At 42.5% G+C, this 14,616-nt stretch overlaps 1 protein-coding gene across 1 annotated transcript in view; it reads left to right on the top strand.

Moving 5' to 3' along the window:
* The window catches only part of LOC139282367 (membrane-associated guanylate kinase, WW and PDZ domain-containing protein 3), a 113,317-nt gene that overhangs the window by 88,271 nt on the left and 10,430 nt on the right, over positions 1 to 14,616 (top strand). Inside the window, exons 4-11 of the mRNA XM_070902045.1 lie at positions 25 to 231; positions 3,343 to 3,511; positions 5,925 to 6,004; positions 6,878 to 6,935; positions 8,103 to 8,209; positions 12,575 to 12,766; positions 13,581 to 14,228; positions 14,482 to 14,523. Coding sequence (XP_070758146.1) covers positions 25 to 231; positions 3,343 to 3,511; positions 5,925 to 6,004; positions 6,878 to 6,935; positions 8,103 to 8,209; positions 12,575 to 12,766; positions 13,581 to 14,228; positions 14,482 to 14,523 — 1,503 coding nt within the window. The remainder of the gene's footprint in view (positions 1 to 24; positions 232 to 3,342; positions 3,512 to 5,924; positions 6,005 to 6,877; positions 6,936 to 8,102; positions 8,210 to 12,574; positions 12,767 to 13,580; positions 14,229 to 14,481; positions 14,524 to 14,616) is intronic.

Genomic DNA, 14,616 nt, shown 5'->3' on the forward strand with positions numbered 1-14,616 from the left:
TCCTCCCATCCTTCACTCTGTCAGGTAACTACTATGGGACCCCGAAGCCTCCGGCGGAGCCCAACCTGGTGCAGCCTGACCTGGTGGATCAGGTGCTGTTTGACGAAGACTACGGTGGCGAGGTCCCCAGGAAACGCACCACCTCAGTCAGCAAGATGGACAGGAAGGACAGCGCGGTCCCCGAGGAGGAAGATGATGATGAGAGGCCACCGCTGGTCAATGGATTGCCTGGTCAGTAAATGTCAAAGCACAGAATGTCATGTTAAATAAGGGATGTTCAGCTATACTCTGTTTGTCCTTTGGTTGTGGAATTGTCACATTAGGTCAATGTCACTGTCTGTGTCTCTTGTAAGACATAAAGACTTTGGCTTGTTGCAGATTGAATACAGTTTGATGGGCCCAATGGGCGTTTGAGGACACTACAGTGCCGCGCGCATCTCAATCTGTCACATAAAACGGCGTTCAAAGATTGTTTGACTACATCCTCTTGAGCAGATTCATCATCTTTCTTAATCTCTCGTCTTCTCGTCATATGTCAGTCAAGGTTGTAGTATTTAGCCCACCCATCAAATGGTGGTGTCAGATTTGGTGCAAACTCTTTAAAACACAGTTTAATACTGAGACATGAGACTGAAATAGTATGACCTGCAAAAACACCCAAGTTACAAAACATATGACTGAAATGTCTCATAACTAGCAATGCAGATACTTTTGGTTTTGGTTTGTCCAGGTTTTTAAACATCTGTTTCTGAGATTTCACCACCACAAAACTTCGGAGGAGTGTAGAACTGTGTTTGTGGTGAACCTACCAGAAGCCGAGGTGCATAAATAAGTTTCCATACAAAGAAAAGAACCTGAGGAGAACCAATCCCAAGGATAATTATTTATTTATTTATACAGTTTAAAGTTTAAATTAGATCCAAACAGGCCCAAATAGATGGCTCCAACTCTTTTCTCATTTTTGCTCATATTTTAGACATATTGACACAGAGACCTGCAACAGTAGAACGGGACCCTCTCTGACCCAAGTAGCTTTGAATATAATTAGGACCCGGTCAGGTCTTGGTCACTTGGAACCAAGCGGTCCCATAAAGACCTCTAGGTCACAGCTTTGAAAACTTGCAAAAATTCAACAGCAACATCAACAGAAACAGTGCCCAGTTTATTCTGGATCAGATTGGCCGATTGATCGATTAGTCAATTGACAGTAAATGAATCGGCCACAGTTTTGATAATCAGTCAATCACTTTTCATTTTTCAAGCAAAAACGCATTTGATGGCTCCACTTTCTTAAATGCCTTTTCTTGTCTTACATCATGGTGAACTCTAACCTCTTTGGGGGTTTGGACTGTTAGTTGGACAAAATAAAGTAAACACCATCTTGGACTCTTGGAAGTTGTGATGGAAATGTTTTTATTTCTCTATAATAGGCTAAATTATTGATTGATTCATCGAGAAAAGAATCAGCATATTGGACAACAATGAAAAGAATCGTTAGTTGCAGCTCTTCTGTGGATAATCCACCGACCTCCCTGTCAACTGTTCTCATATCTCTAATCCTGAGCAAAACTACCTGCATGCCTAAATACCACAAAGGTGTGACTATTTGTTTTTGGGTGATTTGGGTGAACAAACCATATAATGCTGATCTGCTACTAAGCCGCATTTAGTGACTAAACATGGCAGACATGCTGTCTCCAAAGTGACAGTATTAACACACATATTCAAATGTTCTGGCTACACTGTTGATAAATCTTCCACTGGAGACGCCATTACTGTTACCTTCTAATATACTGTACCACAGGTCACCTTGAGAAAGTCTCATCCAGAGAGCAGGACACTGTGTCTGTGATCAATCAAGACAACTCCTCAGCTCTCTAAGGAACAAATCTGTCCTTAATGGTCACAAGGAGAACATCCCTGCAACAAAAATAGGTTACATACTGTGCACCGTACCTGGGTTTTTATTGTAAGAGAACATTTAGGCAAGTTCAAGCTGAAAATGTTTTTTTTTTTTACAGAATGAAACATTGTTTTGACAGTCACGGCTCAAACACTGCTTGCTCAGCTGTACAAAGAATTCACAGAAATCCAAAGTCTGTTTACCCAACCGCTCTGTCATATTGAAATCAAACACAAAACGATGCCCAGACATCCAGGAGTTCTTTTTATGGAAAGAAACCAGTCACAAATGGCTGCTCAGCTACAGCCCACAGCTGTGGCAGCGAAGTCTCAGACCAGCCATAGATGGGCAGAGTTATGGTCGAATGAAAAAAAGAGGTTAATGGAAAATGTGAGCTCTAAGTCTCTGAACTCTTGACTGCAGCTTTCCCCCATTTTTGCTCAGACTGTCCTTATCACCCCCCCCCCTCACACACACACACACACCCCTCTCCCCCGCAGTCCCTCTATATCCCATCAAACTCGTATCGTCGAGTGGGCCCTCACCCTGCTGTGAACCTGATGACCTCAGTTCTCCTTCAGGCTCTGCCCTCTGGCTGGTTCTCCAAGTGTTTACATGGCTACAACACATACAACATCTTCAAGCACATGTGCATTTTCTCTGTGTTTGTGCCTTTTTAAATATGAAGAGCAAGTGTGTGTTTTTGATCAGAGAGGCAAAAGAAGAAAGTGTTTTAGATGTTGCAAATAACCAACATGCTGATGCTGCTGAGAGGCCTCTGTGGTTGGATTTTTAGCAATTATGTATTGAATCTAAAATGAAGGTGGAAAGATCTTTGGGAAATACATCCCCAGAAAGGCTTTTTTTGTGGTGTGCGTAACATCTTTTGGCGTCATCCTCTGTTGTGAGGAGGTTAGCTCCACATAAAAAGAAAGGGATGAAACGCACTCGTGTTTCATCCCTTTATAACCATCTTCTGAGGGGTGGCATGAAGTGCTAAGTGAATTAGGAGGGTCTTTGTTGTATGTTTCATATTCATTGTAGAGCAGTTTTTCATTAAAGGGAGTGTCTACAAATGCAATAGAGTGTATGTGAAGAGCAGCAGTTAAGTATTATCATACAGAAACCGCCTTGGGTCTCAGATGGCCCTTTCTAATGTGAATCCCTGCCTCTATCATTGCAACCCACAGGGAATGTACATAAGCATAAGCATTAACACTGTGTGCACATGCAAATGCAAAACAGCCCTTTGGCGAACACACACACCATCACTCACATGCAAATTCTATGAGCGACGTCAGTCTCCCTCCATTCCCAGGAAAACAGGAGGGCAGAGGTGTTCCTACAGGCAACCGTTCCTCTCTGTCTGCTCTCTTTTCTCCCTGTTTTTCCTCTTTAACCTGTCCTTCCCCTCTCTCTCTCTCTCTCTCTCTCTCCAGAGCACAAAGAAGGCGCCGACTGGAGGAAAGCGGTGCCCAGCTACACCCAGTCCAGCAGCACCATGGACTTCCGCACCTGGAGCTCTCTTCCCCGCGATGACAGCCTGGAGCCGCTGCCTCTTAACTGGGAGATGGCTTACACTGAGACTGGCATGGTCTACTTCATAGAGTAAGTAGAAGACGCAACCAAGGGGTCATGTGACCATTTAGTCACATGACTACCGACTAATCAACCGACTAATCGATGAGCATCAACTGAAATTTTATTTTGAGTAAGCAATGATTTCATTTTAAAGGATTTATCAAATAAAAATGCAGACATGTGTAGGTCCCATCCTCTTCCAGTATGAGGTTTTACAGCTTTTCTCTTTATTATTTTAAACTGAGTCCATCTGGGTTTTTTAATTGTTCAATATAAGCAAGTGGAGGAGGACACCTTTCTACTCTGGGAACTTGTAATGGGCATTTGTACTCATGACATTTTAGAGGCTAAACAATTAATAAAAAAATTATCCGACACATTTAGCTCTCTCATGCTGTCCTTCCCTAAATGCCAGACAGAATGTCTCACAGTGGGAATTATAGATAATATCTAGTCTGTGGAGTTTCAACTGTAGGTAGCCCGATAAAACAAGGACAAGGGGACAGTAAAAGATGAGACTTACACTCACAGTTGCCAACTAATGAAGTCTAATACAACAGTCTTGCAATAGATCCCACCTTCATGAAGGTTATAATGTTCAGGTTTTTTGTTTAAACTGTTTTACAGAGGTGTTGATTCAACTACATTTGTTATCTCTATTATACAGAGAGGTGTTTCTGTTATTCAGCCTACCATCATTGATGTGAATGTGGTGGACAAAATAATAAGAACACCTGTCAGTATAATGCAATACATTCAGCACAAACCGCAGCCGCCAAAATTATAAATACAGTTGAATCGACACCTCTCTAAAACAGTGTCAAGAAAAAAAAGAGCATTTTAACCTTATAACCTGTACCTAATAAACTTGCAACTGAGTGTAAGTCTGTCAATATTTTATATTCCTCTTGCTGCAAACAAATGCCATTAAAAGACCTCAACAATGAATTTTTTCTACTAACAAGAGTTGCCTGTGTGGCCAAAGCCTGTTGCCAGAAACTATTAAAACTGAGTGAAAAGGTCCTTCGTTATTATAAACATGTCAGTCCTAAATACACTGGCCTGCTGCCATAAATACATGTTAGCGCAACAAATATGTATTAATCTGCAGCTGAAAATAGTCCCTAAAAAATGTAAATTACTCCTGTATGAGTAAAGCTATTTTTGGAAATTAGTTAGTCTTTCCTTGTATAAATTAAATTATATTTTTGTGAGCTGTTGTCAAAGATTTAGGTTGTCAGTAGGAACCAATGGGCTTGAGGCCTTTTCATGGGATTTGATGACAAAAAGCAAAATGTAGAATAACAGAAGGCGTAACAGTAAGCTGAGGCTACAGGTAAATATGATATTAGCTCGATAAGGTGTAGTACGCTGGATGATGACGGCTGAAATTTATAGCAGCTGACAACTTGAGTGTTGTAACTTGTTACTGTCATCTTACAACTGTAGTGGGGTGTGCCGCAAGATATGATGTTAGAAATGAAAGTGTTGTTTGTCTATCTGATGTCATACAGCATTGTATTTACTGTTATCTTCTTTATAAATAGTGAAACACAGATAAATGTTTCAGTTCAGTCTGTATCTAATCAGCCCAACAGTAAGGTTAGGTTTGATCCTGGTTGTGTAATGAGGGGTTTGTGATCTACAAGTCACATCATTTCTCATCACTGAATGATTAAAAAAACAAGAGCTCAACGACAACACGTTCAAATACAAGGCAAAGAAAGAGTGAATTGGATGAAATATACACATACTCATCCTTCCATGATAACAAACTTGACTGACAAGAGTTCAAATGATTCTAGGCCCCACACTTATTATGTAAATAAGGCTCAGAGCTTCAGGAAGGTGTAAATACTCTGAATTTATTCTGAGTGACTCCCACAGTTGTTTCAATTGTTTTCTTTTCGTAATATAAAGATGTTAAGCTCCTTTGCTAAACCAATCAATACTTTGATTTTAAAACAGTCGATTACACAAAGCGCTTTCTGAGGCCTGTGTGTGTGTGTGTGTACACATGTGTGTGTGTGCGGGCAAGCCCGTGTGTTTTATTCCTATTTGGCTCTAAGCTACTTGTCTCTGAAGATATCAGAAGACCATTGTGATTTTCCTCCTGATTACACACCCCAGTTGTTTAACACATTTGAAGATAAACGAGTTTGTCGTGCTTCACATTCAGAGGGTTTTTCTCTCCCCTCTGAAAAGGCCACCTAACCATGAACACGGTAATGTGACAGCTGAATGTAAACCAATGGATCAGATGTTTGTTGGTGAATCCAGTAACCCTTGTGCACGAGAGCATATTACACAGGAGAGTAAGGTTGTCGTTTTTTCTGTCGTGGCATGTCCTTTTGTTGGCTACTTGTGCATCAGCGGCGGTTTCTCTGCTGGCACAGGTCTTTGTTGTTGATATTTACTGGCTGCTCTTTGTGCTCCGCAGTCACAATACCAAGACGACCACGTGGTTGGACCCCCGCTTAGCAAAGAAGGCGAAGCCCCCTGAGAAGTGTGAGGATGGAGGTATGTAGACAGCGCTTCTCAGCTGGTCTACTCAAGCGTACAGTCATTCCATTAACCACTGCACATGTATTTACATAAGGGCATACCTCTATTGTATATGCCCCACACTACATGATCCATCACTTCACGTGTCTTTGCACATTTAATCAAATAACCAACCAGGGTAAAATATGACTGTGTATCTTATCTTTGACATGTCACCTAAGAGTAACCCTAAGCATCACAGTCACGTGGCCTAATTTTTGGAAATCTCGCGCTGGGGTCTCCTTTAAGGAATTCCAGACGAGCCTTTGTATCCCCAGGATGCTAATGTGGACTTAAGTGTAGGCAGAGACAGAGAGTGGCCATGGCTGAAAGGGTCGGACCCTTCCAGCCGGGTTTTAATGGATTTTTACAGGCGGACAGAAAGCTAGTTGGTGTGTTGCTTCTGAAAAGCAACTCCAAAGCTCTCTCTTGCGTAAAGACCTCTTTTCTCTCTCTCTCTCTCTCTCTCTCTCTCTCTCTCTCTCTCTCTCTCTCTCTCTCTCTCTCTCTTTTTTCCCTCCCTCTCCCTGATATGTTCATCAGAGCATGACATACATCAGCCATTCCAACCGGCCGGCTTGTTGAGACCACAGAAACGTTCACTAAATTATTGTAGGCTATTTTCATGGCTACTTTCTTATGCTAAACGTCCCAGTCAAGAGGGAAAATATACACTGGTAACTACTGCTGTACCTCATGACCATGTTGAATGGTTTACAACTCCCAGATGATTGTCTATTGAACACTGTGCCTGCTCTTCCTCTTCTTTCTTCCGTTCTGTTATCTTTTATATGTGCTCCCTATTTGCATCTTCCCACAACACAATGGCACGCTGTTTTCTTTTCGCAGAGTTACCTTACGGCTGGGAGGAAATTGACGATCCACAGTACGGCACATACTATGTTGAGTAAGTTTCATCGATTTATTGATACATGTGATTTCAAAGCACTCCAGTTGCCATCATCACTAGCGGTGCAAATTGTTTTATCACACTTGTTCCTCACAGATGCAAATAACACACAAATGCATTTCACCAGAGGGATCAGAGCACAAGTGCATATTACACTGCTTAGTGTACATTAGCGGTGAGACGGCATAAATCAATACTGTCTAAAAATAAACAAATGGATCTAGCACACGGCTCATTTTGTTCATCTCGGCTGAGGAGAACAGTTGAAGATTCTGATCAGGATTTTCCCATTCTTCATCAGTGGGTGGCAAAATGAAACTCTGCGGGTAACATTGCAGTGAACATAACGCTGATCGTGCTCTCACGGTCTTCTGCCAGTGCTTGTGTAAGAAGCATGTGTACAGAATGTGAGTCTGTGTATATGCCTCTGCATATTGTTTGTATATTTGTCTGTGTGCAAAATGTGTTTGTGCTCACCACCCCAGCAGGAAATCAGTGGAACACAGCCATTGTAACAGCAGTAGAGAGAAGTGGGGAGATTTTCAACTAGAATGCATGGAGGGAGGAGGGTGGGGGCTGGAAGGAGAGGAAGCAATCTGTTGTGATGAAAAGAAAATGGGAAGGCTTGCGTTGTTTTATTGCTCAGACTGCAGAAGGATCCCTCCTAGGTAGAAGTGACATGAGAGAGAAACTCACACACTGTTTGGACAAGGAGAGTCAATGGCATATAGATGGAGCTTGTAGCTGCCAGTGTTTTAGCTTGAAATGGGCTCACTATGAAACAATGGCTGTACTTCTTATGCCAGAGGGACAACAGGCTGTTTACCTTGTTGTAGAGGAACAGGATGTTGCTGGCAGTCAGGGGGGTTCATTTCCTACAATATTAAATTGCTAAAAGCCATAGTAGTTTCCCCACATAAAGAGGAGCCCAGGCAGCCTTTACTGTATGTGTGCTGTGTTTATGAATGTATTTATAAAGGTGCCACTATAGCATCCCCCTATTAGAAAATCATGGTTCCTTTATAGGGAAGGTGCATACATAATTAATTGCAGAAAAATGGTGCAGTGAGCTCAATAAGTCGGAGGTTTGTGTGTGTGTGTGTGTGTGTGTGTGTGTGTGTGTGGAAGTGTCTTCTCTTAAATCTGAGCCTGTTTATGTTGCAGCCACATCAACCAGAAAACCCAGTTTGAGAACCCGGTCCTGGAGGCAAAGAAGAAGCTGAGCCAGGAGACGGCTGCGATCCAACAAGCCACAGCAGCACCTTCCCAAGGTAACAACAGCACTGCGGGACATGTCCCCCTCTTCAACTTCCACTCTATTTGGATTGTTAGGAGAAGAAGAAAAAACTTCCAACTGCCACATTACTGCTCTAACACATGAGACCGAGACCTTTAAAAACATGATATATTGCATCCTGTCTTGCAGGTTTCCATGTCTCCCTCGGGTTCATAAGACATGCAAATACACGTACAACTACAATTACTTCCACCAGCTTTCTGCCTTACTCTGTCATTGTCTGGTAAAAACAACACCACAAGAAAATCCAGTAAGACTGAAGTCATCTAAAATGAAAACTGATGAATGTCTTTGTTACTGCTCTTTGTAAGCTCATTCTCTCCTAGCACTTCTTTTACTTCACTGTTATGTGTGATATTCAAGAACAACAGGAGCAGTTTTGGCTTTATTGGAGTTGTGTAACATTTTCGCTGAGCTTATTCTATATCTGTACTCACTGTAAATCACTCTGGACGTGAGCGTCAGCTAATTGTCTAAAATATAATTGTAGTTTAATTAGTTTGGCTTATGCTCTGTACGGAGGCCAACCCTTTCACCTCAGTCAGTGTGATGTGATAAATATGTTTTCTGGGAATAGAAAGCAGTGGGGACGTCATCGTTTCACGCAAGGTCAGCTGAATGTGTCAACCTTCAAGTAGCCTCTATATATAATAGATTGTCAAAATTAGCCTTTTTTTCTTCCCTTGTTCGTCTTCTTGTCAGTCTTTTTGTTTTGGTCAGTAATGGTCCGTTCTTTAGGTTTGACAAGCCATTTTTCTCCTGCAATAAACATTATGAATTAAGTATATTTTCATTACAGTGGATGTATAATAGATTACAGTGCTGCAGCAGTGGAGATAGACAGGCTCGTAGCGCTGGCAGGGTTTCAGGGAGCGAGAGAGGGAATGCAGGGGAGGAGGTCGGCTTTTAGCGGCGCATGTGGCAACAGCTGGTGGAACAGCACATCAGAGAGGCCAAGCATAATCAGACATTTCTCTGCTCAGGTGTGTGGGGACTGAGGAAACCGCCATCTCGCTGCTGATTACCGATTACACAACCTAGTGAGCTGTCATACAGTTGCTATTATGAAACCAAAGCTTCATCAGTCGACAGTTACACCTCGGGCTAGAATTCAGATTCCTTCCAACGTATGAGATTCCCAGGGAGTTTTATATCATGGAAATTACTGCTATTAAAACATAAGTAAGACCTGTGAATAGAGACAGACGCCCGTATAATTTAATTAATATGTTGTGAAATAATTATTAGCTCTCTTCGTCATTTAATAACAGGTTTTCTTGACGCCATTTTTGTTCTTGTTCCAAAACGCCCTTTTTCAAGACTTTTTGTTGCATCATTTTTATTCTATGGAATATTGTTTATCTATTGAATATTGGCAATTTTGAGGTCCATATTGTATGAGGTGTTGTTGCAGCTAAACCTGCAATGGAGAGTCTACTGTGGTTTTTGTCAGCTAACCAACATACCAGGCTTTGTGTCCAATGTGCTCAATGTCTGCTTTGCTCTGATATGTTGTCTACATTGTGTACATGGTGCTTTCCCCTGTTACTCAACTCTTGGCCTTGCTACAACGGTTGTTTTCAAATTGTGCTGTTCAAGGTGCATTCTTGGAAACTGCAGCTGCTGTTGCTCCATTGATGTAGTAAGAAAGATGTCTTCCCAATTATGCTGAATAATGTCACTGGAGATTTACAGCGCAATTGAGTCACACATGAGAAATCAAAAACCACGGCTGTTTGATGCGGTGGATCTGATGGTTCTGTCTGCCTCTGGCTTTCAAAGTCTGCCCACAAACGTTGGCACAGAGATCTTCCTCGGACTCTCCCACACAAGTACAGGCTCGCACACGTCGCACTGACTTCCTCCCTCTGTTTCATTTTCCCTCCATTAGCTCTGTCTGTTTCTTTACACACAAACATGCCGTCAAATGGTTATTTCAGCACCTTGTGGGGGGAAGAAGAAAAAATATTCCATGTTGAGTTTATCAAGCAATTTGAATGTGATTATGTAAATGAGCTTTGCTTGATCCATGCGACAGTTTGGACATCTGGAGTCCACACTGACTGTGATAAGTTACGCTCATTCACAGCCGCTCATGTCTGCAGTGGATGTTTACGACAGCTGAGCCATTTGATAGTATGAGAGTGCCTGCATTTAAATTCCCCACACATGCCTCAGAAAGTTATTCAGTGGTTTTTTAAAACTGAAGGAAATGAGAGGGAAAATGTGCAGTTGTTACTTTCCAGCCAAACTAGGAAGTTGCTGTTGTGAAACCTAGATATGGAAATGGGCACGTTGTGACTGGAAGCCATTGTCCAATCACCAGGCGCAACAGAAAGAGATAAAGCGGTAGACTGCAGCTTTAGATTTACATCCACAGAACAGTTATTTTCAGGGGAGGCATACGCATACATTGATGCAGTCTTCTAAAATCCAATTTTAGCTGCAGATCTCAAAAGTGGCAAGTGTACATTTAGCCAAAGGGCACCTTTTCAAGTATGATTTATAACCTTTCATAACCTGTCACATGCTTTCACCCTTTTACTTTATGTTTAACTGCTTGCCTTAAAGGATAAGGCTGGTGATATTCTATTTTCTTACTGTCAGCAAGTGCCATTAAAAGACTAACTACTTACTAACTATCTATAACTAACTAACTATAACTAACTATCGTCTGTGTAGCCAACGCCTAATATCACATATTCCTCTATGGCATAGAGCTCCATTGCTGTCCAAAAAAGAAACAAAAACAGTAATCAGTACGCCTTTATTACTACAAACACAGACACTGTAGTTTATTTTGAGTCCATCCCACATACCCCGCCCGTCCTGGTGGCATAAATACTCACTAGTGCAACATTTGTGGCTGAAAATAGCATAAGCAAAAAACTACAGTGCCCAGCTGTTTTATGATTTTTTTTTAGCCACTTTAATAAATAAAACTATGACCCACATTTTCAGTAGGAATGAATGGGCTTGGGAAGACAGACTAAAGACAGACAGGCTTTGTTGTCCAACTCTAGCCCTATGCTTTATCTGTTGTTGGTGAATATTTTACTAACCTCATCTTTAGCTAGCATGGTGGCGATGAAATTCAGTTTTGGGCAGTGTTATTGTTTCTTTGGAGCAGAAGTCAACTATTAGTTATTTTTGACCAGAAATTACTGTGAAAAAAATATTTTATCATATTGCTTTAAACATAATGAACATTTTGGGGCATTTTATAATGAAATAGATGTATTGTTATTGTTGACATACAGATATGATAAGTAATACTTAAGAAAACTACTTAAACAAATACTTAATACTTAAATAAATGAAGTATCAAGTAAGTTTGCTTACTGTGTATTTGTCTTTTGGGTTGTTTTGCTGAAGTTCATTCAACTTTAGATATAAAGAAACTGGTAGCTGGTTCTTTAAAAAAAAAAAAAAGACAGACCGTTTCTAAATGTGTAATGATATTTCTGGCATCCCAGAGACAGACTGCCACAACACATTCCCGCAATATACAGCACAGGCGCTGGAATGTGCATCATTTATCACCGGCTGACTTCAGTTTTACTGTTTTGGAGTCGAAGCTAAAATGCAGCACTGGCCAGAGACCATCAGGCAACAAGGAAAAAATGGTGTGTCCGTGATCTAAAGTGCTGATACCACCATAATGCCAGATAGGGAAGCTGCTCGGTTTAATGCAGTGTGACCCTGACAGTTGGCTACCTAGTGTATTGCGTATGCCACAGCCGAGCTGCTGGTCCTTATTGATGCTGCCACTGACCTTAAGTTGTTCCTTACTCAAGTTATAAAAAGTCCGCACTGACATACCTCTTTTTTACGGAGTCGCTCACTGCAGTTGGGAGAGGATAGGAGAGGACATTGTGCTAAATTGGACATTGTCAGAGGTTATATATCACTGCTCTGCTCTATAGGCTTGTAATGGAAAGAAGCACATAACAGTTAACAAGTCAATTAACATTTTATATCCTTTAGTCTGTCTGTTTGTGCTCTTTTCTCAGCAGGGTTTTACAAGAAGGTCTCTGTTGATGGGTTTATCTAGTTGAGGCATGTGCATCATGCCTGTTAATTAGAGGTGACTAATTACTATGTTGATCCTCAGCACATAATGCGTATAATTGACGTTCAATACAGACATGGATGGATTTTGCTGTCTTTCAAGAGGGATATGAATTTATTAAGCAGTTTTGCTGTATTTGATGACGAGCTCTATTTGGAGATTTCACTTGTGTTTGATAAAGCTTGTCATTCACTCAGGCTTTCTCTCTCTATATTTAGTACACCTCCCTCACGCATATATGCTGACATGTACACATTTTGTTTGCAGGTAAGGGTGGTGCGTCTGGCTTCACCGCAGACCCCAGCCAACTAACGGGGGAGCTGTACCACACAGCGCTGAAGAAGAGCTCCCAGGGATTTGGATTCACCATCATCGGAGGCGACCGCACAGATGAGTTTCTGCAGGTGAAAAACGTGCTCAGCGACGGCCCTGCTGCCCACGACAATAAGATGGCGTCTGGTGAGCAAAACCACACACACGCACACACACACACACACACACACACACACACTATTTCAAGAGTCACCACAGAAGTGGACAAGATAGAGAGTGAATACCTAAAAACATTAATAAACTCTAAAATCTCATTTAGCTGGCTGGTGGATCTATGAATTTATAACTGCTAATTTCTGCTGCAGTATTACAGAAAATAGTTTTGCAGCCAACTTGTACCAACTGTGTTACCATGATGCACCTGGAGATATTAATTTTACCTCTGTAGTGTTCCCTTAAACTAACACTGTCCCATGAGTTCAACAAAGCAATAACTACAACTCTAGTTCTATCAGGGGCACAGTTTTACAGCAGACAGTCTGATTATGGTGGGTGTGAAACCATCTAGCATCTTTTGTTTTTTAGTTTCTGATCTTGCCATTGCCTTGCGGCTGTCTACATATACCAACAGCTGTGAGCTCTGTGCGTGTGCGAGTGTGTGATGGTTACAATGGTACGATGTGACAGAAATCTACACCCGTCTCCCCTCCGTTGTAGTTGTGGCAGAGAGTGCTGTTCAGGTCTGTTCAACAATGGAGCGAGTGAAGGAGGCACAGGAATAAAGTAGGACTGAATGGTAGACTAAAGATAAAAGGAAAGGGAAGAAGTCCAGGGAGCTGCCAAAATGAAAATATGAGAGAGCAGTGAAGAGGAAAGAGACATTTTAGAGGAAAGATCCATCTGACAAAGGAGGAGTAAGTGCTTTCCAAAGAAATGAAGAGAAGTGATGTCTAGATTAAATTCCCCCTATCACTGGCTTTCTTTTCTCTCACTGTTTTAGGTGATGTGATCGTTGAGATTAACGGGATGTCTGTGCTGGGGAAAACCCATCCAGAGGTGGTGCAGATGTTCCAATCCATTCCCATCAACCAGTATGTGGACATGGTCCTTTGCCGTGGCTACCCGCTTCCTCCAGATGTGGATCTAGAGAGCGACGACCCTCTCCCACCTCCTCCACCTCCACCAGCCTCCCAGCCACAGCAGGCCCTGCATGGCGGAGAGGTGGTGACAGCCGTGCCCCTCATCAACGGACAGCCACTGCTCGTGAAAGGCGACGTCCTCCACGGCTCCTCCCAGGAGCTTCACTATGTCACTACGGATGCCAGCGGCCGGCCCGTTGTGGCGGCCATGCCCAACGGGAGGCAGGGGGAGCGGGGAGAGGTGGCCAGTGGGATGCTGCAGCCAGAGCTGGTGAGCGTGCCGCTGGTCAAGGGGCCTGGAGGATTCGGGTTTGCCATTGCTGACTGCCCGCTGGGCCAGAAGGTGAAGATGATCCTGGATGCCCAGTGGTGCCGTGGCCTGCTGAAAGGAGATGTCATTAAGGAGATCAACAGGCAAAATGTCCAAACGCTGAGCCACGCTCAAGTGGTGGACATTCTCAAAGACTTACCAGTGGGCAGCGAGGTCAACGTGCTGGTGCTGCGAGGAGGTGAGAGACTGAAAGAAAAATACATTTCTGTATTTGTTGGCTGTCTGTCATCTCACTGCCTGTCTGTCTATCTGTCTGTCTGTCAATGTATCTATCTATTCATCAGACTGAATGGCTGTATATCCATGTTGTTGCTTCTCTGTGAAGCCTGTGAATCTTTGTCCTGCTCTTATCATCCATCCTTTATTCTCATGCTTTAATGACCTCTCGTGTGTGACGTAATTTGCTATTGCTGTCAATACAACTTCAACAGTGCCCATGGGAGGTGAGGTCAGCGTGCTGATACTGACAGGAGGTGAGGTGGTGTTGCGGCTGGTTGGGGGGCATTGACTGACCACACACTGCTGGGTGATGCCACTGTGTCTGCTGTCTGTATAAGGTCACCACA

The sequence above is a fragment of the Enoplosus armatus genome, chromosome 3, assembly GCF_043641665.1.
Source record: "Enoplosus armatus isolate fEnoArm2 chromosome 3, fEnoArm2.hap1, whole genome shotgun sequence".
In the NCBI taxonomy this organism is placed as follows: domain Eukaryota; kingdom Metazoa; phylum Chordata; class Actinopteri; order Centrarchiformes; family Enoplosidae; genus Enoplosus; species Enoplosus armatus.